The sequence below is a fragment of the Balaenoptera musculus genome, chromosome 12, assembly GCF_009873245.2.
Source record: "Balaenoptera musculus isolate JJ_BM4_2016_0621 chromosome 12, mBalMus1.pri.v3, whole genome shotgun sequence".
Lineage (NCBI taxonomy): Eukaryota > Metazoa > Chordata > Mammalia > Artiodactyla > Balaenopteridae > Balaenoptera > Balaenoptera musculus.
This window is the reverse complement of record NC_045796.1, coordinates 52,167,243-52,192,715: the sequence shown is the minus strand read 5'-3', so window position 1 is coordinate 52,192,715 and position 25,473 is coordinate 52,167,243. Positions and strand designations below refer to the sequence as shown.

General features: G+C 48.1%; 1 protein-coding gene across 3 annotated transcripts in view; it reads left to right on the top strand.

Moving 5' to 3' along the window:
- NR2E1 (nuclear receptor subfamily 2 group E member 1) overlaps nucleotides 1–25,159 on the top strand; it is a 109,703-nt gene extending 84,544 nt beyond the window's left edge. The window contains exons 2-9 of one of the 3 annotated variants that reach the window (XM_036870933.1): nucleotides 9,706–9,851; nucleotides 13,100–13,187; nucleotides 14,769–15,004; nucleotides 16,285–16,431; nucleotides 18,515–18,611; nucleotides 18,999–19,148; nucleotides 19,389–19,494; nucleotides 24,531–25,159. In XM_036870933.1, coding sequence (XP_036726828.1) covers nucleotides 13,175–13,187; nucleotides 14,769–15,004; nucleotides 16,285–16,431; nucleotides 18,515–18,611; nucleotides 18,999–19,148; nucleotides 19,389–19,494; nucleotides 24,531–24,570 — 789 coding nt within the window. In that variant the 5' untranslated portion in view covers nucleotides 9,706–9,851; nucleotides 13,100–13,174 and the 3' untranslated portion in view covers nucleotides 24,571–25,159. Of the gene's footprint in view, nucleotides 1–9,705; nucleotides 9,852–12,891; nucleotides 13,188–14,768; nucleotides 15,005–16,284; nucleotides 16,432–18,514; nucleotides 18,612–18,998; nucleotides 19,149–19,388; nucleotides 19,495–23,665; nucleotides 24,511–24,530 lie in introns of those variants that run through there. The other 2 variants (XM_036870930.1, XM_036870931.1) reach the window with 2 other exon arrangements.
- Nucleotides 25,160–25,473: the final 314 nt, after the last annotated feature.

Here is a 25,473-nt window from a genome sequence, read left to right as displayed (position 1 = left end):
ACCTGGAAGCAAATGAAAATCAACTTTCTCCTTCATGTAAACAAACAAATAAAACTTGTGTCAGGGTCTTTTGGAAACTGAACATCAAACCTCAGGCAACCTTAACTGGTAGGTTTTGCCAAACATTTTCTGGGTCTGGGTATTTCTCAACCCTGTTTGTCCTTGAGGTGAGGGGAATTTTAAAGGAATGAATCTCTAGACATAGGATAGCCTCTGAGAGGGGGTTGATCACTGGTTGGGGAGGGGAGTCTCTGTTCCACACCAACTTTAGCTCTGCTTGCTGATGGGAAAGCTTTTCCTTTCTCCTTTACTGTTTTAATTTAGAATATTGGAGAGGGCAGTTAATGGAGAAAATGGCACTGTTTTTTAGGGAAGCTAAGTGAATGGAGATCTAGAGGTCAGACCCAAATAATCTGATGCTAGAGAGGTGTCCTGCACCCCTGCCTCTCTCGTGCAATCTAATTCACAGGACTCTACTTCCCCCCTTTTTTTGTTGTTCTAAAACATTTTTTAAATTTAAGTATAGTTGATTTACAATGTTTCAGGTGTACAGCAAAGTGATTCAGCTATATATGTATAATCTTTTTCAGATTCTTTTCCGTTATAGGTTATTGCAAGATATTGAATATAGTTCTCTGTGCTATACAGTAGGTCCTTGTTGATTATCTATTTTATATATAGTAGTGTGTATCTATTAATCCCAAATTCCTAATTTATCCCTCCCCTTCCTTTCCCCTTTAGCAACCATAAGTTTGTTTTCTATGTCTGTGAGTCTATTTCTGTTTTTCTACTTCCCTTTTTAAATGGATGAGAAAGAGGATTAGCAGGAGAGTGAGCTACACTAGAAGACAGTTTTCAGAGGCAGTAGATTCCCCTAACATATAACCAGTTTTCCAAGGGCATTGACAGCCTTCCCAACTCCACACCGGTTTAGGGTCCCTTGTATATTTTTCCAGAATGTCCTGTGTTTTAGTCCAGTCCAAAGCACTTATGACCTTTTATGAGTCTGCTCTCCCTGTAGACTCCTTGAGAAAGGGGTCATGTCATTAATCTCTGGCACATAGTGGGTGCTCAGTGTTTGATGAATGGGGTGGATTGCTGGATGGACAGAGAGACCCCTAGATTCCATCATCCTTCTGAATGTCTTATTTCTTATCTCCTTGACCAAAATGTAAACATCCTGTGATAAAAGATGTCTTCCCTGTGTTTTTTGCTTTGGTTTTGGTTGAGAACTCCATACTCACAAGAGGATAAAGATGATGCTAGAGGCTATGTTTGGACCTGGTCAGAAAGGCTTGAGAACCTCTGGGGTGTGGTCACACCCTTTCCAAGCCAAGTTTATAAACTCATCCTTGAACTTAATATCTTGTCTCTGTTAAACGGTATTTCTGAGATACATGGCATTTGCCCCTTATCAATCACTTCTCTTTGTGGACTCACAGGAAAAATCTTTGAAAGTTAAGGTTGAACAGGACTTAATCATTTTACAGATAATGATCTGGAGCCCACAGAGGTCTAGTCACTTGCCCAAATTTACACAGCTAGTTGGGACAGAGCCTGAAGCCCCACCTCCTGGCTTCCAGTGATTAGCCTTGCTGTACCTCCAGTGACTACTTGGGAAATCTGCAGGCGACATTCACCTTCATTCATTTGCCCAATGTTTATGCAGCACCTACTATGAATCAGGCAGCGTGCTCGAGCCTATGGATAGGAAGATGAAAAGTAACAGTCCCTACCTTGCAGAGTCTTTCTTCTCTGAGCTGCAACCACAAGAGTCCCAAGTTTCTTACACCTTAGATCCGAGGTCCCTGTGTCCTGCAGCAGCTTCCAGTGAGTAGAAGCCAGTGGACACTGGTGCCAGGCTCCTCCTGGACCTGGTGGGCAGCTGGGCCCTAGCCCCTCCCGCCTACCCTGGATCTTGTAGCTGCCGTTGCCACCGAACCAATCATGCCAGAAAGTCATCACGATGATTTCAGAACTGCATTGTGAGTTATGCAAAGCGCGCGCATAATTACAGCCAGGCGGGCAGAACATGCTGTGGGTGTGTATGCGCATGTTGTGTCTTTTGCCAGGGCTGGATGGTGTGTGTGTGTGTGTGTGTGTGTTTCTATTCAGTGGAATTCTTCTTGCCACCCTGCTTGATTCAAGAGTGGTGGCGGGAGTAAGAAGGGATATTCCCATTTTGACTTTGAGACAACTTGGTAAACCTCGGGAGTATTTTCCACAAGTTTTGGTGCCTACAACTGAGTCAGTAGGGCGAGAGTGTCTGGAGTAGGGAAACCGGTGGTTTGGACCCTCTAGAACCATAGTCCTCCTACCTCCAAGCCCTGGCACCTGCACAGCGGCTTCCAGGTCTCCTAGCCACAGACTCCTAAGCTTTTCCCCTGGAGACAGACCCGGGCCTAGTCTTCCACACCGGCCTTCATCTTTGACCAAGATAAATTATTTGGACTCTAAAGTTCTTCGGCCTGAACCAAGCGCCCCCCTTTGCGTCCACGTGGCGGTGGTGATGGTGGTAGCGGTGGGGGTGGTGGCAAGTGTCTCTCTGACGGAAGCCGGAGCCCCAGGCTCCAAAATGGCACAGTAACTGTGTTTCTCAAACGCCGCCGGGAAATCATATACTTTTCTAGGCGCGGAGTTCGAGTTTGCACCACGTCTTGGGCAGGGCTAGCTGAGCACAAGTCTGCCCAACTTGGTTGTCAACAATGTTGACTTATTGTCCTGTCTCCTAAAAAAACCCCTCAGGTTTGTGGCTTTGTTCCACATTTCCCTGATCTCGTCCCACTTCGAAAAACCGAGGAGGGATAACTTGGGAGGTAGTTGTCCCCTTTCTTGCTCTTTCCGAGTGTCCCCAGGCCCGAGTCCTGGTCGCTGCGCGGCACTAGCAAGGACGCGGGCTCCGGTGCGTGGCGTGCGCGGGCGGGGGCTCCAGGCCCAGCCCAGGCCGCTGCGGAAAGTTGCGGTCACGTGCTGCGGCCACCAGCAGGAGCGCACAGCCTGCCCCGCTGAACCTCCGGGGCCGAGGAACTGCGGCGCCCTCCGAGGGTCCGGGGGACGCAAGCACTCACTTGCACACACATAACTCTGATCGAAAGCCCGGGTTGACACCGAGTCTGGAGAAAGTGGGACCGGGAGCGGGCGGATAGAATTGCGGCACGCTAGTATCTGTTCACCTCCCCCAGAGCTTGAGCGGAGGGCGGGAGAGCAGGAGGTGTGACCCTTGACCTTTGGCCAAGCCCACGCCAGGAGGTGAGGCTGGCAAGCTCTTGTTCGACAAGTTCAAGCTGCTGGGAGAGCTTTAGTAAGAGTTAATCTCTTAGAGATCGGGGATCACCGCTCTCTAGGCGTGCGCTCTCCCAGCGCGGTACAGGATCCAGGGCAGGAGAGAGCACAGGAATCGCGGGAAAGGCGGGCAGGAGGAGTAGGGGGCTAAGGCGGGGGGAGGGAGCTCTCCAGAATCCCTGGACCCTGAATTGGGGGAGTGGGGGGCAAGCGAAGCCCGCTGGGGACGGGCAGCGGGAGGGAAAGCTCTACCCTCCAGCCGCTCCAGTGCAGAAATAATGGAGGCGAAATAGCTTCGCCCTGCTCCGGATGGGCTTTACTTCGGCAAGCCGGCGGCACCCTCCTGGCGGCTGGTTCCCAAGTGGACAGCGCGAAGGCCACAGGAACGCGGAGCCTCCGGCAAACCCCATCCAGGCCCCAAATACGCACACAGTGTCCTCGCCTATAACGTTCCGTAGATAGTTGCAAAATGAATAATTACTCACCTTGGACCAGATCCAAGTTTTACCCAACAGAAGGGGCACGAGACCAAGAATGAACCAACTCACATGGCCATATCCGGCGCGCACAATCACACACAAACACACAGCCACCCAGTTCTTCCACGAATCTGTCTGGCGCTCTGGAGAGAAGGGGGAAAGCGTTCTGAGAAAGCTCCAGCTCCCCTCCCCTTCCCCCTTGCCATGAAATATAATAATTCACTTTTATTACGAGAGCTGCACCGTCCTCACCATCTCGCACGCACAGAGCCACACTCCCATATTCACACTCTAACTCCTCAGCTCCGAGAGCGCCTGCATTTTCTTTGGGAGCCGCTTGGAGGTTCATTAATATCATTAGCATTTAACCCCCTCCCTCTTTCCATCCCCTCCCCGCACATGGCTGACGTCAGACCCCGCCAGGAGTTGGGGGAAAAGCTAAGTGGGCCAGGGACGCCCTATTCCCCTCCCCGTGGCTGCCTGTCAGAGCGCTTCTGGAGATATTACAGGGGACCCAGTCCGCAGCGACAGGCACAAAGTCACGGGGTAATGAACTTCGGGAACCCTTTGCCGCTGCGTGCTCGGCTCTCCCCGGAAACCGGGAGCTGGCCTCCTGTTCCCTCGGAAGACTTCCCAGCAATCTAGTTTTTCCCACTCCGCGCTCGGATTTGGGCAGCGCGGAGCCCATCTGCCTGAGACTGCGGTTGTGTTTCCCTTCTTTCCGTAAAAGAGCAGCGGTCTGTAGAGATCTGCCCACACTCTGCCTGCCTAATGTAGAGGGAGGAACTGAAGACTGAGAGACAGGAATGGGGAAAGAGAGGGATTTTGCCCTTTTTGCTTCGTAGAAAGACCATTTTCGTGTCTCCATCTCTGTTCTTCAATACCCTTCTCTTGCCTGTCCTCCCTTCTCCCTCGATCTGCTTGTCCGTCTCTCCATTTGTCTGTACATGCCTGTGTCCATACCAAGCAACATTCCCAGCAGCTGCGGTTTTGCAAGAGGCGGGAAGAAACTTAAGGATGCTTAATTTTCCACTGTGGAACGAATTCTGAGCGCCCGGGGAGCAGCGCAGCGCGCAACCGACACCCACCTGTCCGGCCCCGGAGCCTCCCAGGCTGGAGGGCGGCTGGAGAGCGGCGGCGCCCGGCGGCGAAGCGGGCGTTGCCGGCCGGGACTCGGGCAGCGCCCACCAACCGCTCCGCCCCGGGACCGCCAGCATGAGCAAGCCGGCCGGATCAACAAGTGGGTACCTATCGGGCCGCCGCGGGGCTCAGGCGCGCAGGCTGGGACGGACGGGCGGGCGGGGTGGCCGGGGAGGTCCTGCTCCGATCTCCGAGACTCCGAGCCTGGGAGAGGGACTCCAGCGGTGTGTGCGCTTTGGCCCAGCTCCTTGTAGACCATGAGTCAGTGCCTTTCGTGGTGAGGGAAGAACAATTTCGTTACCTCTGGATTGCTTGATTTCCCCCTTTCTCTGGTATGGTGGGAAGGTTGCGACCCAGGCCGCCCAGCAGTCCCTCGAGTTGCCTCCACTTAGCCGCCAGGTGCGGGGAAGAGGGGGAGGAGGCGGCGGGGGCGGGAACTAGGCCGCAGCCCCAGGCTGCAGCACAATAACACGCTCGCTCAAAACTCCGAGCTCCAAAGCGCAAAAGCAACTTTGCGCAAAGCGGATTTTGAATGGAATGCTTTGCACCCCTTTTCTAGCTATTTCAAATAATCCTGCAAATTGGGAAGCAGAAACAATTTAAAAGTCACATTTTCCTTAATCCTAAATCCGCGTAGGTCATAACTGGGGAATTTAAAGTATGGCGAACCGCTCTAGCAAAGAGAGGACCAAATCCCTAATCCCAAGGAGTTTTCGAGCGGGAGCTCGGCAGAGGCAGGAGAGTGCGGCCTGTTCCCCTCCGCGCGCTCCTCTCCTTCCTTAACCCTGCTTAGCTGGAGGCTCTCCCTTGGAACGCCAAGTCGTGGCTGATCTCTAACCGCCCCTAGACGCCGGAGTGCAGGGCTGAGTGTCCGTGCGAGGGCTTTTGCGTGCACCTTGCCTGCGGACCTTGAGAATGTGCAGGCCAGAGCCGGCGCTGGGCCGGCACGGCCGCAATGCCAGGGTCTCCATGCGGCGTTTCAGTTCCCGCCTTCCGGTGGCCCGGGGCTGCGGTTTCCAGGGTCCAAGGCTGGGGGTGGTCGCTGCTGAAGTCCCCACATCCCGGAGTGCTCCCGCCGCCCTTGTCGTTTTCGCTTATAGCATTTTTGGCGCTTGTGCTTTCCTCAAACACCCCCTCCCCTCACTCCCGCTCATTGTCCCGAGTCTTTGAAAGTTAGGAGAGTCCGAGATACTTCTGAGGACTGATAATGAAGTCCCACTTGAGTGGGATGCAATTCCTCCCCGCCCTCCCAAGAAGTGGGTTGTGTTTTTACTTTGTCCGTTTGTTTTGGTTTTGGGCGCTGCCATTTTAAAAATTAAAGTGAACGTGAACAAGAAGAAAAAAGGAGAAATGTTTGGAACTAAGGCGGAGGGGGGAGAGGAGGAATCTTAGCTGCCGCCCGAAACAGAGCCGACCCTGGCGGAGGACTGGAGTTTCCAGTTAGCCTCGGGCCTACCTGGCCCTCGCTGTTCGAATCTCTGGGAAAGGAGGCGAGCTCGCATATTTTTGTGGCCCATGTTCTGGCGTGTGTGTGTCCTTCCCGGGAGGTGCAGAAGGAAAGCCTTCCTGGTGCATTCCGAGCCTCTACCGCTAAAACTGAAGACGGCAGGCCTCGGCAGGCCTCGGTCCTTGCTTGCCCTGTGACAGGTCCTCGCCTCCTTCCCTGGAAGTAAGGAGCCTCAGACCCCTCGCCCACTTGGGGTGCGCAGTCGCCGGGGTTGAGGAGCCTTGAAAAGTGAGGCCTCGGAGGTGAGGGAAGGGGCGGGCGCGAACTGGGTTCGCTGGGGACCGCGCCCGCATGCTGTAGATGGACTAGGACGCAGGCGGACCGTTCGGACTTTTAGGGAAAAAGACAGAATGACACTGGGGAAACTTTGGAGCTTTCCAGCTTCCCAAGAGCCTGAGCTGGGCCTCCTAAGCCTCGAGCCCGACGCAGGTCCGGACGCCTCCGCAGGGGTTTCTCAGGCCCGCAGAACAGCAGACCCCGCCCGCGGCGCGGCGCCGCGCCATCCAGGCCTTCTCCAGACCGGTGGCGGCAGCGGGGCCCAGGCCTGCGGCCCTCGAGCCCCGAGCAGCGATGGGGTCGGCGCGCAGCGGGCGAGGTCAGGGCCGAGCCCGGCCGCGAGGTCTGCAACTCCCGCCTTGCTCGGATTCGCACAGCTGGAGAGCAGAGCGATGTCACCCGGGAGACCCGCCTGGGTGGTAACAAGACCCCGGCCAGTCACCCCTGCAGCCCAGACTAACTTCTTTCAACAGCCTCTGATGGTAATTACAGTAATCGAAGCTGCCATATATCTTTAGGCAATTATGACACACAAAAAGCCCCGAGGGGACCCCCTGGCGAGGGAAGTTAAGAACGGTTTTCCAGCCTCAGGAAACTCCCGCCTGCCTCACGTCGGAGCTCGCTCGACTTGCTAAATGAGGGGAGCTTTGCAACGGGGTCAACCAGCTTGTCTCGTGACCCAAGTCACCTTAACGTGGCTGGGTGGCGGAGTCTGAGGCGCACACCCGCTCTGCCCCGGAATTTTCTCGTCCTCCCCTGTGTGCCCCGCCCCAGGTGGGTACGCCTGTCTCTAATCTGCCCCGGGAGCCTCGGCCTGGAGGTCTGGGCAGGGGTAGAGCCGACCTGCCTCCCTGGCGGCCCCGGGGGGGCCGATGGTCTAGGAGCCCCGCCCCTGGAGCCCAAGTAGCGTCGCCCGCCCCTAACTGGTCCTCCCTCCACCCCGTCGGGGTTCTCCAGAGATGCATGTCCCTGGCCTCCCGTCTGGATGGGGGGACGGGAAAGAGAACCCCCACCACTGCTCCTCCCGCTAGCTCATCTTGGCATCATCAAAACTGCCACCGGGAAGAGGAGGACAGCTGGGACGACAGGATGGCTGGACCCCAAACACCGACCCCAGCTCAGCCAGAGCGTTATGCAGAGGAGAATGGTTGCAAAATATGGAAACCAAGTTTACTGCTTTTCAGAGTGAGGGCGGCTGCTGCGCGGCCGTTGAGTTCCCTTGGGCGCAGTGACAGGTCCGAGGGGGTGAGGGACAAAACCCGATGTGGCCTCCCCTGGCTCTCTACAACCCCCTCCTTCCCCCAGCACAACCTCTCCTCCCACCCTGCGGGAGAGGGGTCGCCGAGGCGGTGGTCGCCGCGCCGCGCGCCTCCCCCGCCGCCCTTTGTCGCCATCCGAATTCCCATGCTACTTTTTTTGACGGGTCACTGGTGGCTCTATAGGCAGGTGCTACGGCGGGGTTGTAATTGCCCGGGCCGAGCCCGGTGGTTACCAAACCCCCCTCCCCAACCCTGCCGCCCGCGTTCTCCCCGCCCCCACCCCCTGTAGCTCCTCGACGGCCGCGGTCGGGGGTGCGCGCCCGCCGGATGCCTCGGAATCCACCGGCGAGTTTCCACCCTGAGGCCTCGGGCCCTTCCTGCGCGGCGCCCTCGCCTCCCCTACTCCCCTGGCCCAGTCGTCCTCCCCCTTGCCTCCCATCACCCCAGCCTAATCGTGGTCCCTAACCTGAGCGCTCCAGGAACCAGGTGCCAGCTTCACAGAGGCCAAGCCGGAGGCCGCCGGGGCCCAGACTGGAGGCCTTCGGGCCGGTAGCAAAGGGAACATTAAGTGTAAAGAAGTTAATTATTAACTAGTATTGTTAAATATCATCATCATCATCATCAAAGTATTAATTAAGTTAACTCTTTATTTAATACTCCCTTTTTTTGCACGAAGGATTTCAAAGTTCTTATGAGCCACTTCAGGCTTGTTGGACCCTTGAACCTTATAGAAAAATAGTTCCCTCCCTTATAACTTTTCGAATTTTACCCTCTCCCTAACATTCCTATAGGGTCCTCGGCCATCCCAGGCTAGAGGGGATTCCAAGGCGATTTCTCTTAAGTCAGGCGACTGTCGAGGCCACTGGGGGTGGGGGCAGTTTAGGGAAACCAGTCAGATCCTTGAAAAAATCAGCCTCAGACAGCAGTGGAAAAACAGAAAGCAAGGGACCCCCGCAGGATCTAGTGTGAGAAGGGAGGGCTTTAAGGGGGAAGACGTTGGGGAGTCGGGGTGGAGGGGTGCCGTCCCACCCTAACCTGCCAGGGAATCGACATACTTACAACACTCTCCTCCTACTTGCCTACCTCGGTGCTGGTTACTTTGGGGAGGAAAAAAATTTTTTCCTAAAAGAAATTATTTCTCAAAAGCGATCCATCAAGCATTATTTTAAATAGGTAAAGTGAAAGTTGGGCAATTACCACTACCCTTATTATCATTAATAATCCTAGTATTAGCATTACAATAATAATCCTAATAATAACAACCGCCCGGCAGCTCAGAGAAAACTCGATTGCCTTCCAGCTGCCATCCCTGGTTCCAGCCGTGTTTGTTTTTCTTCTTTTCCCTTTTACATTTCAAGTTTGTCTCCTCGCGCGCTCACTAACAACTTTCTCTGTTAAATGCAAGAGCAGGAGAGGGAGGCGGCCAAACTTTCCGCGGAGCAGAAAGGCAGCGGCGGCCGTGCTGCCGCCCCGGCCTGCTGTAATCTTTTATTCCAAAATGGGTTTCGGCGATTAGAGGAGACCCAAATACATGTAGCGGTGCATGAATAATGCTCATTGTAGGAAACTGACACTTGCTCAAGGAAAAAAAGTTTGGCTATAAAATCACTTCATTATTTGCTTTTACCGCAGCTTCGGTGCTAATCCCTTCAGAGGTCAGATTGCTTAGCATCTCTCTCTCCCTCTCCCCTTTCCTCCTTCTTCTCCGCCCTCCTCTCTCTCTCACCCCATCCCCCCTTCCCTGTCTTTCCTGCGATTTCAGGCCGTATTTTAGATATCCCCTGTAAAGTGTGTGGCGACCGCAGCTCGGGGAAACACTATGGGGTCTACGCCTGCGACGGCTGCTCGGGGTTTTTCAAACGAAGTATCCGAAGGAATAGGACGTATGTCTGCAAATCTGGAAACCAGGTACCTTAGCAGGGCTACGCTGCCCGGCTCCCCTCTGCCGCCTCCCCTTCCTTTGTTTGTGCCAAGGCCTCCTCTGAGTTTCCAAGCTGCTGAGGAGAGACCAGGCCCTGACCTCTCCTTTCCTCTCCCCTCCTTCCTGCCTCAACTCTCAGTGGCCCTTTTGCTTGGGAAAGGCGGAAAGAGGCAAGGGAAGAGAGCTGAGTTTGAAGGAGGAAAGCTGAAGTCCCAGCGTCTCCTTACACCCCCTATCAATCCCCCCCCTTTTTTTTTAATCCTCTGACAGATTTTGACACTGAGTAAGGCCCACACCCAGTGACTATAAAGCCAGCCCAGGGGATCTAAGGAACTTTAGGATCTAAACCACAAGCGCAGGCAGGTAAAAGGGCTATTTTATGTCACTGCCACCCCAGTCCCATTCCTAGCAGCACCTAAGCTCAGTGCTCTGACCCGGGTCTGTCCGTGCAGAAGTGAAAGGCACAGGGCATTTCAGTCAGCGAAGTGAGTGAGTGTTGGCCAGTTGGAACAGAGAGGATGTGCTGTATGAGGGGCTGTGCCTTCAACTTCAGAGAAGCAGGGCTGCTTGGTAGTGGGCAGTGAGGCTTCAGCACCCATGTGACTTTAGTTGGGCCTTGTCAGAAAAGGGCAGAGTGAGCAAGAAGAGAAGGTGCCCAAGGAAGGAAACTGGGAGCCTCTCCATGGCCCCCATATCTTCACTTTCTCTGCTTCGAAGAGGTGCCTGGTTGATTCTGTTTTGATCTTGAGCAGGCAGAACTGTTTCAAAGAGACAGAGGAGTAGGGGCATGGGTTGAGTGTGAGCCAAAGCTTCCAGAAAGAGTGAGCAGACCCCTCCCCCTGACTCAGTTTCCAGTTCAGTAGTAGGTTTATTTCAACCTAGGAGATCAGCCTTTTGGTCCCACACTTGGCCTTCTCCTTAGCCAGGCACACAGACCCTAAATACAGAGTGACCATCTCCACTTCCAAGAAGATCCTGGAGAGCGCAGTAATCAGAAAACATCCTTTGGTAACCAAAATGTTAAAACGTTTTCGCTAATTAATATATATGATACACATATATACAAACACATATATTGTCTGGTGCTAGTGAATTGTTTATCTTTTTCTGAACCTATGTCTGCTCATACCAATTTCTGATAGATTTGGATTATCAACAAAAACAAGAACAAGAAGATGCTGCATTTGGATAAGTTATTTTGAACTCTCCAGCCCTGTTACCTGTTTAATTGGGTCCATAGCTCTGTATCAGTTTCTCGCTTCACCATATGGACACATCACATTATATACACACAGGACTGTATCCCAGTAGCTCCACAAGAATATGGGATTACTGTGGGTCATCAGACTTGAGCAGGCCTCTACTTAAGTTATCTTTTACTTTTATGCAATGCACAGAATTGGGGAATCAAAACCTCAGATGTTATGCTTGATATTTTCAAAGGGGTTGGCTATCAATTCAAACATATTGATGTCAGTCCAAGTGCTTGTAAAGGAGTGTTGATAGACTCCTCAGGCATGGTGGTCCTCTTCTTACACAGAGAATAAATGGACTTAGCTGAGGTGCACATCTGTCTCTCAGGCTCCAGATATTTATATACATTTGATCTGATTTGAAGACACTCTTAAGAACTAATGAAGACTTCTATTATGCATTAGTATGTTTATCAGAACACTAGGAGGATAACATTTGAGGATAGGCATATGATTGCATTTAATAATAAGTTATTTAAACCTCTTTACATTGAGCTATTACACTGGCCAGCAAAGATGACCTGAAGAATTCAATTAGGAAAAAAATTTATTTCCTTTCTCTCTTTTATTCTAAGCTTAGGTAAACAGCATTCTAATTTATTATTAACAGTAATGAGGATGTTTAGAAATTATTATGAACTTCTGCTCTAGCTTTATTTTAAATAAATCAACGTATTTTAAATCAGAGGATGTGATCTCATAAAACTGTGTGTTTGAGTGTATAATTTTTTCCTAAGGGATATTTCAGAAGATATGCTTACTCCAAATTCAGAGTATATGAATTTTGAGATTATGAAACAAAATAAAAATACATTTATTTTATTCTCTTTCTTCCCACTGTAAATGTAAAAGTAGCAAGTAGTATAAACAGAGCACCAAACTTCTTATGTATTTACTGTGTATAAAATACACATGTAGACATGACTCTTTATGAATCTATGTATATGTTCTCTCAGTAATAACACCTAACATCGAGTGAATGCCATTAGAAATTTTCTCTGTTTTCCTCTTTTAATGGCCAATATTTTTCCAGAAAATTGCATTGGATAAAATATTTATTTTCTCATGCATCTCAGATAAGTATTTCTAAGGCACAATTACCTCTTTTTTTTTTCTGTTATCTTGCTAATATTCTCAGTCTATGTTATCATTTTGTCAGACAGTCCATCACATTATCTTCCTGGTCATATTTACATGGTGGGCATTTCTAGAATTTGTCCAGGCCTTGGGCTCTTCCCTTCCCACTCTCACATCTGTAAGCCTTGCCCTCCTAACCACTCTGGCTTCTGCCTCACCTTCCAGGAATGGCTGTGTTTCTATGAATCTGGGCTAAAGCTAGTCTTTAAGACGACTCTCAACATGCTGGTCAGAAGCATGGCTTTGAGTACAAAGGCAAGAGAGAAAACAGGAGAGTGGAGAATAACGGGAAATATTTATCTGACGGATAAATGGGCTCACCCAGAAAGTGACAGAAAGAGGTAGAATCAAGACCTGAAAGTGGAAAGAATAGTTGGTGGGAGGGGGACGTGGCAGGGGTCCTGGCAGGCAAGCCTGCTCCTTGCAGAGCTCTAAGGCCTCCTCCTCCAGGGCAGGTCGCTGTCTTCGGTCCTGAAAAGTCTCGCCCCGCTCCAACCCCTCTGCGCCTGGCGGAAGTTCCCCTCGGGAGCTCCTCCCCACGCAGCGTAGTCTGGGCAAACCAGGAGCTCTGACCCTTCACCTGATTTGAGAAGGACTTTCCTTCTTGTCCGCTTGCATAGGGTCAGGGGCTGGTCCTTTTGAAGTAGCCCCGGGAATCCCAGCCCTTTCTCTTCCTGGCCTTGCTGGTGCCCAAGGCCCTCGCGTTTCGCGGACCCAGGCTTGCAGCTCCGGGGTCTGTTGCGGGGTCCGTACCCGCCTCCACGCCTTTTCCCCGACCCGGCGCCGGCTTCGCGTCCCCAGCCTAAAGGTCCTGGGGGCCGCTGACCGCCTGCGCTCTGTTCCAGGGAGGCTGCCCGGTGGACAAGACACACAGAAACCAGTGCAGGGCGTGTCGGCTGAAGAAGTGTTTGGAAGTCAACATGAACAAAGATGGTAATCTATTCTTAGTACATCTTTTTATCCTTATGTTGGTTGAGTAGTAAGTAAATTATGTGTACAGAAAATAATGGCACTCCTATGCATATAAATCATCTCCTGAGCATTTCTTTCCAGGTGCTGGGAATTGGCCTCCGGCTTTAGTCATCTCCCTGCATGAGCCCCACCCCCACCCCACTGAACTCCCCAGGGCAAGACCCATGCCCACGTGGGACACTTGCGCCTCACAACCATCCCCACGAAGCCAGCGTTCCTGGGGCCCCCACTCTGCTGGGGACACACGTGTGACATTCTTAGCCTCCCATCCTGATTCCTCTTCTCACCTCTCCTTGCAGCCCTTTTGTGGCCAGACTTAAGCCTGTTAGCCTCCCGCAGGGTCTTGCTGTCTGGATAGTCTCCTGGAGAGGATATCTTGGGGACTCGGAGACGGGTTGAAGGAGGAAGGGCAGAGACACGAACACGCGGAATGTCCACCCCTTGTTTGTAGACTCACCAAGATGACAAAATCAGGACGGCCGTTGTGGCGATCTGAGCTTTTTCAGGGCCTTCTCTTAGTTCTAAAGAAAGGGGCTGGAGGGGCAGAGTGACGCCAGTGGGTGCCTCGGACACCCAGCTCCCAGAGGCTCTTAAAGGCGCGCAGCAAGAACTAGGTCGTCAGGATGCTTCTTGGGCTTAGAGTGCAATCCAAGCTCGTGCCCGGAGGTGGCCTGGCGAGGGCGCCCCAGGCCGGGACGTGGCAGGGGTCTTGGCTGGGAGGGAGGGATGGGGCCTCAGGACTGGGTGCCGAGTGGGCTTTGCCCGGACGGAGGCCTGGGCGGGGTGGCATCTCCACGAGGTACGGCGCCCATTGGGGAGAGTTCCTTCCTCCGCGGCTCAGGAAGCAGGAGGGAGCGTCCAACCTGTTGAACTTGTGTATTGACAAGTTGTCAAGCTCGTCGAGCGGAAGATTGCCCTGAATTAATTTGTTTGTTTAAACTGTTGGTGGTAATTGTCACATCTCCCCTGCCTTCTTCCAGCACACTATGAGAGGGCTTTCCCTCGTCCCATTCCCCAGTGGACCCGGGCTCGGGTCCTTTACTCCTGGGGTCCTCGGAGGCCAAACGGCATTTCCAAGTGGGGCGGGGGATGGAGGTGGGGGGGGAGTGGTCGTCGAGCGGATTGGGAAAAGTGTGTGCAGAGACGCTGTGCCTAGCTGTGCGCAATGCTCCCTCTACCCTCGATTGCGGTCGAGACCTAGCTACTCCTGCCCAGAGGGTCTCTGGTTTCCCTGCTACCTTCCCTGGGTGCGGAGGAGCCCTCAACCGACAGAGAACACACCTAGTCTTGCCTGAGGCTCGGGTATTAGTGTGACACTTTGGGCCGGGCTGCTCTTCTCGGCTTCAGCTTCCTTATGCAAACAGTGTAAGGGTTAAACGGTCTCAGAGCGCCCTCCACCCTCACATTCCTTCTCCCTCCTTCTCTTCACCTCCCGGGTGCCCTTGCCTGTCCAGACGCAGCTTTTGGCCCGAGAGCGCGGCAGCGTCTAAGCGTCACCGAGTCTCTGATCTCGGGCGTGCGCCGGTCTGTCTGTCTCTGTAGCCGTGCAGCATGAGCGGGGGCCTCGGACGTCCACCATCCGCAAGCAGGTGGCCCTATACTTCCGTGGACACAAGGAAGAGAACGGGGCGGCCGCGCACTTCCCCTCCGCAGCACTACCCGCGCCGGCATTCTTCACCGCGGTTACGCAGCTGGAGCCCCACGGCCTGGAGCTGGCCGCCGTGTCCGCCACCCCTGAGCGGCAGACCCTCGTGAGCCTGGCTCAGCCCACGCCCAAGGTCAGTGACCTTGCTGGGCCCGAGACCTTTCCGAGTGGAGGGCGGAGAGGGGCGCGCCCATTCTTTCTCAGCTGGCATGGCTCAGCCAAAAGATGGAGAGAGAGAGACCTCACGGGGTGCTCGGGGCTTCGCCGAGCTCTGCGGGGAGCTCTAGACCTCCCTCTCTCCCCTGTTGAGCTAGGGGTGCTCAAATTTTAGTGTGCAGTAAAGTCACTCTCTGAGCTGACTACAAACGTGGCCGCCTAGGCCCATCCCCCTTTCAGCAAATTTGAGGCGGGGCCCAGGAACCTGTGTCTTTAGAAAACACCTAGTGTAAAGCCCTGGCTGAACTAAGAGGGCAGCCTAGGTGTTCCTGGAGGACAGAAGAGCAGAGTTTGTTTTTAGAAGAAAGAAGTTGCCTACAGCTGGCAGAAGAGCTCCTGAATTGCAACTGCAGGGATCTAATCTCTTGGGCAAAGCCATGGGTCCGTAATGCAAGAGAGAAATGTGGAGCTCACCTTGTTAGGACAGTTTGAAGAACCTGGCTTCATTTCCCACTCCCCGTACTCTCTTCTGAGCCGCATGAATTTACACAAGAATTGAGCCTCTACTAGCAGGGACACAGTCAGAACCACCTCAAAAGGCTGCCACCTAGGTACTACCTTCCAGGCTTCCAGTTGGTACCTACCCAAAGCCCCCAGTCCAGGCCGAGAAGGGCTCCAGATCTCTCCCCCCCAGAGGAGGGCCAGCTGCAGCCCCACACTGCAGGGAAGCCAAACACCTGGGCACATGCACACACACAATATTTGATATTGCTTTCTTATCGTTGATGTGTATAATAAGCTTGGGAAAGTAGTGTTATGAATATGTCGTCAGTTATGAATGGGAATGCTCTATGAATGATTAAGATGTCTAATTGAAATATTTCCATAATATACTAATCCCTTCTAAAAATACTCATATGCATATTTGTGTTTGGGATGCCTATTAATTTATACTTTCTCCACATCTATTTTTATTTACTCAAATGCAAGAAGCTCTTGTCTAAATTGGGAGACAGGCTTGGCACTTGGCTCAGCCTGGGGAAAATTTGCTGCAGGGGATAGAAAAGCCAGATGCCCCTCTTGAAGGAACAGGCCGCCAAAGAGTGGAAATGAGCCTCTCCCATCAATTATTATTCCCCAAACTCTATAGATATTCCTATCTCCTTCACTGGTCTAATTAGAAAGTTTAAAATTTGGCTCTTCTTGCAAAGCTGCAGTTTCCTTACTCCCTGGTGTTTCTCTTTCTTCCCCACCCAGTACCCCCATGAAGTGAATGGGACCCCAATGTATCTCTATGAAGTGGCCACAGAGTCAGTGTGTGAATCAGCTGCCAGGCTTCTGTTTATGAGCATCAAGTGGGCTAAGAGTGTGCCAGCTTTCTCCACGCTATCTTTGCAAGACCAGGTATGACCAAGAGGGCGCTGAGCTCTTGGGGGAAGGGGGTTGGGAAAGAAGCAACAGTAGTCAGTCTTATGAAACTAGAAGTTACCTGGATAAATCACCAAGGCCAGGCATCCGTTCTTAACAGCAGTAGGAAATGATTTTTCTTAGCTTCTTGCTGTGGGTTCAAAATAGCTAGCTATGGAATCCTTACTAAGAAATGTAATTATGTTATTTCAGGAACGTTGGATATGATCTAAAAAAACACAAATATACAAGACCATTATCTTTTTTTTAGTTTAATTGAAACATCAAATTTAATCACAAATTTTAAAAATCTTAATGATTTTTAAAATTGTTAATAAAACAATATTTTCTTAAGGACACTGGAACTGAGAGACATAGAACGTGATGAGAGTATTCCCTTGTAAGATTTTGGGAACTAGTCTCATTATTTTATATTTGCAGCTTTATATTTTCCATTGTGATGCTCATAGTTTTGGCCACTGATTGATCAGCATGAAGGATTAAAGAGTGCATTGCACACCTCCCTTGATTCTTCAAGTGCTTTTAGAGTTTTTGTAAACAAATAGGTCTGGTGCATAATCCTGTGGTTGTAAATGACATTAAGAGGGAGAAAACAAAGTATGTGCCTTTAAAATTGCATCGTACCGAAACTCAGAAGTTTTGTTGTTAGGAATATCAGAAATGGCCTCTGCCAGAATTTTTCTGCCCTTAAGGGAAAGAAATAAAATGAAGTGTTCACAAAAATTGGCTGTCACCAGCACATTCATGGAAATTAATGACAAATTTCCCAAAAGGCTAATAAGTAGCTCCAAAAGCAAAGGATTTGTTTCTTTAATTCATTTGATACCTAATTAAAGCATAATAGTGCCCCTTAATATGAAGTACATTTCCTACAGAGAGCCCTGGCAATGTGCTCAAAACATTTAATCTTCTAGCATGGGATGTTCTTTTTTTCATGGCCTGGACTTTCAGACATGTTCAGAATTAGACATTGTTTACCTTGCATTTTTAAAGTATTATTTTCTGTATTTAATGCAATAAAACTGAAAATAAAGCACTTTGAAAATTAAACCTTTTGGTCTAATTGTGATTTTGGTTACAAGCCTTCACAATTCAGCCCTTAGCTCTCAAAAGAAAACCCTCTCACATCCAGAACTGACTGTTTTTTGAGAGATTTTTCAAAAACAAATTTTTCAAGATGGTTAGTTTCTATCTTTGACCAGCTTTACTGGTTGACTCTGACCATTTGCTGTGTGTGTGTGTGTGTGTGTGTGTGTGTGTGTGTGTAAGTTGGCTATTTTTTCTCAAAACAAGTATTTGTAGACTATTTAATCCAAACAAAATTTACTTACTGTCTGCCACTTAGCCCTTCGGTGGAAACCCTTCAACAACAAGCAAACTGCAGTGAAGTGGAATCCAGTATATTAATTTCGAAAAGGAGCCAGATTTTCATTTTAAATATTCAGTAGCACATTTTAATAGAATGAAAATGACAAGCACCTTGATGCTGTCCACTTATGAGTCTCAGAAAAATCAGGCAGTGAGATGAGGTAAACTCAGCAAAACCCGATTAACATAATTACACCCTGATTTCCCTGCATGCCTCTTGGGAATTAGTGATCGCTCTCCCAGCCCAGCCCGCTCAACCCTCCAGGAAGATGGGGGCCCACATCTGCATGCTTAGTCTGGAATCCTCAACCCCTGATAATATCAACATTTTCTATGAGGGGAATCTGCCTGCTGTGCTGCTGGTGACATTTCATAGAGCCTGGGTCTCCTGAGGAGTTTCTAGGTGGTCAGGAACAAATGGATGCAAGAACAAGAAGGGTAAACCCTTTTCCAAGGGAAGCAAAATTTGGGGAATTGGAATGGCTGACTCTCAAATGCATGTGCTTAAGTATAGACACCTTTTAATAAAGGAAAATATGAGAAAATAAGGGAAAGCTAGAATATTCAGAGGAAAAACTATCAGGACAGGCATTTAAAACACTTCTTAAAATGATGGAAATTTACATATTGAAATTGTTTATAAATTTATAAATTACACACTATATTATATTATACATCTATTGTATGACAGCTGATGCTTTTGGAAGATGCTTGGAGAGAACTGTTTGTTCTAGGAATAGCACAATGGGCCATTCCGGTTGATGCTAACACTCTACTGGCTGTATCTGGTAAGAATTGCACAATTTAATGACTTTGTTGTAGAAATTACCATAAAAATACATTACTGAAAAAAGAACAACATGTAAAGAATAACAAATTCCTGCTGAACAATAGAGTATACCTGTCATTTATAAATCTATATTTAAATGCAAATAATGTTGTTTTGTTGTATTCATGACTGCTTGCATTGTTATTTAAATGCAAATTACTGTGTTTGTTATCATCCAAGAGAAGATTTTATATTAACTTTCATACAATATAGCCAGTTTACATGGAATCAGATATCTTAGAGTGACAATTGAATAGATATTGATATGCAGGATTTTGTCAAAAATCAATATTAAATCATGAAAATGCCTTCATGTTAGAGCATTTATTGCATATTTTTATTCTAGGCATGAATGGTGACAACACAGATTCCCAGAAGCTGAACAAGATCATATCTGAAATACAGGCTTTACAAGAGGTGGTGGCTCGGTTTAGACAACTCCGGTTAGATGCTACTGAATTTGCCTGTCTAAAATGCATCGTCACTTTCAAAGCTGGTAAGCAGACACAAACTGCTGTCTCTTCTCCTTCCCCAGTTTTGCCATCACTAATTCAGCCACCTCCAAGTCCAAAAAAGAGGTGATGGTTTTCAAGAGAGCTGATACTCTTAGTCTGACTCCATTTTCGATAGCCATGGAACCTGCATGTTCTTCTGCTGGCCATCCACTTCCAGAGAGTGCTTTCCCCATCTGCATTTCCTGTGCTGCCTATCACAATTTCCTGGTCTTCATTTCTAGTTCCTACACACAGTGGTTCTGAACTGAGAAGTTTCCGGAATGCTGCCGCCATCGCAGCTCTTCAAGATGAGGCTCAGCTAACTCTCAACAGCTACATCCATACCAGGTGACCCTTGTTTGCCTTGAACATGTACTTAAGAAAATTGCTTCCATTGTGAATGTGTGAGCAGACAGCAAAAAGCCAGTTCAAACATTGTGACTAATTATCCTGTTGCCAAGCCAGTTAATTTAATTAGAATCTATGTCCTCACGTATTTCGAAGGGTAGGTGAGAGGAGCAAATCAAATTAGATTACAAAACTGAAAGCACTGCCAGACACCTTACACCTTTCCTGGATGAACAAGTTGATCCATCAATATAGCTAAACACATTGAGGTGAATGGGCCCAGATATGAGAAAGGTGAAAAATGAAGGCTAAAGTGTTATGTTAGTTGATATATTAGAGAGTGGTCACACGATCCTTTAAAAAAGGCAAGTGCCTTTCTTTGGATGCCAATCCCAAATAGAAGGACCAGAGAACTTTCTAAAGAGGTCATCTTTAACCCCATCATGACTGCTGTCTGGCTTTGGTGTTTGGTATCTGTTGAGCTATTTTGAGTCATAGCACCCATCATGTTACTTCTGGCCAAGCAAAGCCCACTGACAGAGGCTGTTCTTGGCTATTTGTAGAAACTCTCCGTCACTGGGGTTCCAGCAGTGCTCCTCCTGGCCCACCAAATGGGCAAATCCACCACGAGGTCTACAGACTTTCTGATTCCGTTTTCAGACGAAAAAAGCAAGGCTTTTAAAGAGCAGTGAAACCTTGCTAGCTTCCTAAGTTACGGCTGCAGTAGATCTGAGGTTAGAATAGAGTTGCTCTTCTTACTTATTCTCTAGATTGATCTTGAAGAGAAGCCCATGGAAACCAGTCTCTATCATCTCAACATCACCCATAGACACTATGCTGGGAGTAACTAAATCAAATGGGTAGAGGCAGTTAATGCTTCCATTACTGAAGGGGTCAAAGAAACCCCAAGTCACCTGTATTCATCTGGGATGATACCACTTCTGCAGGGATCTCCTTATTTCTTTTATAAATCCTCTTTTGAATACTAATGAGTAAAACTGTTCCCTGTCCCAGAGTCGTTGAATGTAGATTTCGGAATTCCTATTCCTGAAAGCTTTAGGCTTCACAGTAGATCTTCAATAGCCAACAGCAACCAATATCTATTGAGTGCTTACTGTGTGCCTTACAACCCAGCATATTATGATTTTCCCTAAAAGTAGGGCGAGTATACAAACAAGTAAATTTGTAAAATGTGAGTTTAACAACAACAACAAATTGTTCCCTGTCCATGGAATATCACTGAAACTGTGATGAGTGATAGAGCCTGTGTATGTTTTTCCGAATTAAAGTTCCGTGGTTTTAAATTTAAAATCCACATTAACTTTCAGAATGTATATAGTAAGCGCTTAAGTTTGTTCAGAATTATAAAATGGAACAGTACATAATTTGGGCACTTTTTCCCTACTAAAAACTAAATTGTATATCATAACTGACCTCTGACATTTCGAGTCTTTAAGGTATAAAGAACATCACACCAGGAGAATATGATACTAGGTATTGATTCAGTCAAGCCTTTGCTGAGTACTCGCTTTGTGCAGGGTGGCTGGTGAGCACTGTGGAAGACGAGAAAGGACAAGATACTACCCATGATCATTACAGGAAGTAGGCAGAAGTGTTACTCCAACTCAGACCAGGGAAGAGAAAAAGCAAAGTAGGGAGTGAGAGAGATGAATTCTAGTTGGAGGGAGTGAGAAAAAAATCTGGAAAGTCTGATGGATGGAGAAGACATGTGAGCTAGTTCTTGGATTCCAGCAGGAGAGAAGGGGACCAATAGGAGGCAGAAGAGGGGCTGGTAGAGGTGCCATGGAAGGTGCCAGAGAGGGAGTAAGGAGAGTCTGAGAGAGCCTGACGTTTCAGGAGCTGCTTCTAGGACGACCTGAGAGAGTTAAACCACAAATTAACAGAAGTCTATTTTAGAGAAATGACAAGTATACTACTTCTCTGTCACCCTCAAAACAAGGAAATTATTCATGGAAGGAACACATCTGCTTTGACATGAGCCTCTCATTTCATGATATCAGCTACAGCTAGAATTTAATATTAATATCTAGAGTCATACATGTGGCAAAACTGACTATACCTTACTGCTTAGCTCCTTCAAATCAGCGAACATTCTCCTCTAGCACTTTCCTGTCTAGAAAAATAAAATCTGAAATTGAGAAGTTAATGTGGCAAACTGAGCTAATTGTGCATTAATTGTTAAAGCTGCAAACTGAGCTAATTGTTACAGCCCGGTAAGTGATTTCTCTAATTATCTAGGACATAAGGAGAGGGCTAGAAATTGGCATTTCAAACAAACTATATATAACTACGTGTAACAACTATATATAACTATATATAATAATAAATAATTTAGTTATATATAATAAACTATATAACTGACAATCAAATACCCAAATCTGTGACAGACACAGAACACTTACACCTGGAAAGAAAACTTCCAGTTATGTATGCTGATGGATGAAGTCAAGGGCATAGATACTCTACAAAATAATTTTGAGCAGTCAGAGAGCCCCTCTCTTTCTTTCCTTCTCTCTCTGTCTCTGTCTCACACACACACATACACATGGTTATTGTTTCTGGGTAGTAGAGTACTCCACATATAATAAACACTTAATTTGTGTTGACTGACTAACCAGCCCCTTCCTAACTAGAGAATAAAATAAGTGGGTGAGTAGGTGAGTGGATAATCTACTCACAGAAAATCAAGAGTTAATTGTCTATGGAGTCACCAAAATACGTCCTTTCTGAAAGTAATTATTTCCCACAGTGTTTTCTCACTGTGGGAAACTTCAGCATGTTGGGTGGATGCTGCAGACACGGTGGGGGCTTATTTAGGCAGCCACTGCTTCCCACCCACTGCAGGGGCCTTCTCTCCTCTGCCTGCCTGAGAAGGGAAACAGAGCTGTTGAAGAGAGTAAGTGGCCAAGGTGGAAGGGAGACGTGGGTCTTGGGATTACTTTCCAGGAAACGTAGGAGATGTTTTTGGCAAGTAGAGTAAGCGGTGGGATTTGTGTATTTTTTTAAATGTAGAGGACCTCCACCGTGTCCATACCACATTATTAAAGGTGGTCTGGTGGTCCCTGTCCATTGGTGGTCATGAAGCTGGGCAGTGAAAGAGCCAAATGAGGTCCTCAGAGGCCCAGAATGAATTATCAGCCTCATATCAGGTTGAAGAGAGGGACTCTCTTGTGCCCAAAGCTAAGAGACAAGCATGAAAGTTGTTCCCCTGGACTCTGTTTGCATGGTGGGGTTATTGGACAGTTAAACTCAATGTTCAGCCACCTAACTCCTGTGTAGGAATTGTTATCTGTCAGTTTCTAGCACCTGTGGCCGTGGATTGAACCTGGCTGAGTCACAGATAAGTGTCTCCAGAGGTCAGTCTTTTGGGTGGTTTGTGTCAGTGGAGGGAGACCTCCTGGTGGACTGTATTGACACCTGATTCCAAGCTGCTGACTGAAGACGCATCAGGGCTGCAGCGAGGAGGTGGCTTATAGGCATCTAAAGGCAGCAGAAAATTGAACTTGCACATCTGAGCACAGATGCATGTTGGACATCAAGAGAGGAAATTGTTCAGCAATTTCTCACATCTTTAATTATATGCCAATTTCATTGACATGAAAGTTGGGTGGCACTGCCAGCCAACAGAACTTAGTCTTTAATTTGCAGTGTAATAAGGAGGGAATTATTCCTGAGAGTGACTAAGTATAGTGCCTGAATAATAATTTAGAGAATTGCTTAGAAAAGGAATCCATTTTATTTGAGGGAAATAGCCTCATGAAGGAGTCTTGAGAATCAGAAAATGTGAATGTTGTCACTAGTTTTGTCATCAGTACCATTGGTTGGTTTCTACACTGGCAACCTTAAGTTTATTATTTGGTCTAAACTTAGTACCATGTTTCTTAAAATTATTTTTTCTCCAAAAAAACTGCAACCCCTGTGCTAATGAGGAGACAGTCACCGTGTGCTTTTGGCAGCGTCATTATGTTCTCCATGCCTCGATTATTCCACCTGCAAAACAGGGACAGTAGTGCCTGGCTAGGACTCTGTAGTATGTTATTAAAGAGGCTGAATCAGGAAATTAAGCTGAAGATGGTGTGTGTTCAAGGATGAGATATTAAGCCTGTTAGTGATGGATCTTACCTTGCTTTCATGGCTTCTCCTATTCCAGATATCCCACTCAACCCTGTCGCTTTGGAAAACTCCTGTTACTTTTGCCAGCTTTACGTTCTATTAGTCCATCAACCATAGAGGAAGTGTTTTTCAAAAAAACGATCGGCAATGTGCCAATTACAAGACTGCTTTCAGATATGTACAAATCCAGTGATATCTAAGCTCTCCAAGTCCCTACTTTTCAGGATGGGACAGTATCTGATGAACTTCTACCCATGGAGAACAAGCCTCAACTAACAAACCCTTCAGGAAGCATAAACCTGGGAATGTGTAGCCTTCAGGAAAAAATGTCAATTGACACAAAACAATTCCAGTAGCTCTGACCTGCTGCCTCACCCAGGGTGGGGTGGCCTGGAAGGAAAGGGGGTGTAAGAGGACCGCCTGAGCAGAGAGGACTCACTGCTGCCATGCCCTGGGAGGGGACCGAATTCGGGGTTGCCACAGGCCAGGCCATTCTGCCTCTTACCTGGAAGATCAGGCTGATCTATCAACAGCCGAAACATAAGTAGAACATTTTTTTTCCCTTTTAGCGTATAAAGTTGGGTAACCAAATATAGTTCTGTGTATCACATCATACAGCAGCCTTCAGAACTATCTTATGTTGAAGAACTTATTTTAAAAATAATGGTTAGGTTTTAAATCAAAAGTTTTATCAAAAGTTTCCCTTCTATTGTACTACTTCATAAAGTGGCCTTCAGAACTGAGTTAATAAGTGAAAGGTAGCTTATGCTGTGAGATTTGCTTTTTTCTCTCCTTCCTTTCTCTTTCTTTCTTCCTCTTCCTCCTCCTCCCCTTCCCCTTCCCCTTCCCCCTTCTCCTTCTCCCCCTCCTCCTCCTTCTCCTTCTTCTTCTTAATACCATAGGCCAGGCAACCTTGTCAAAGGAATTGGTGGACGAAAATGAGATTCTCACCGGGACTTCAGGTTGGATAACATCTAAAAATAGAAGAGCTTTACTAAAAGAACACAAGTCGAGGGAGGATGAATAAAAACAGCAAAACCAAATAAAGTGGAGATGAATGATGGAGTGAGGCAGACTGCTGTCCCATTAACATAGTGCTGAAACCAAAGGCAATGGGGGTCCAAACTCGTGTTTCCGCGAGTCACACCAGACGGTAAATGAACAGAGACATGAGACCAGAAGGAACTTCAAGGAGATGGATGCTAAAGGGCTTCTTGATCCAATGCTAACAGCCTGAGACTCTTCAATGCCTTTCAGAAAACCGGTTTCTAGTAAAGCTTTGAATGCCTGCACGTGCACACACACACTTCGTCCTACACTATAAGCTGCTCCTTTGGTATGAATCTCTACTTATGGAAATGTAGAAACAAACATTTTAAAATAGCTGCTGTACTTTTCACATTTTGATTTATTAGGTACTAGCACTGAGGAAAAATATTCAGCACTTGGACTATTATAGGATGAGTAAAACTTTCCTTGTATAAAGTGAATTAACTGATTTGTGAAGTTAAAAGGTTGTACTCATTGTATTTACAAAGAATAAAAAATATATTGAATTTAAATGAACTCTGCCTGATTTCTTAGCCTCCCTCCCTGGCTGGTTCTTATCCACCAGTTATAAGGCGGCCGCGGCAGCTGGTGTAAAAACTGAAGCTCAGAGCACTGCAGCCTGAAGAACTGAACCACAAAGGCAATTTCCTTTTTACAGTGAATCCCATTTGTAAAACGATGAATAAAGAAATAAAACATAAGATTCCGTTCTCTGCAGCTCTCAAATGTAATTGCATCTGTTAGAAAAATTGCTGTGTGAGGAAGAAAGAGGCCGATCAACAGAGTCTTCATTCA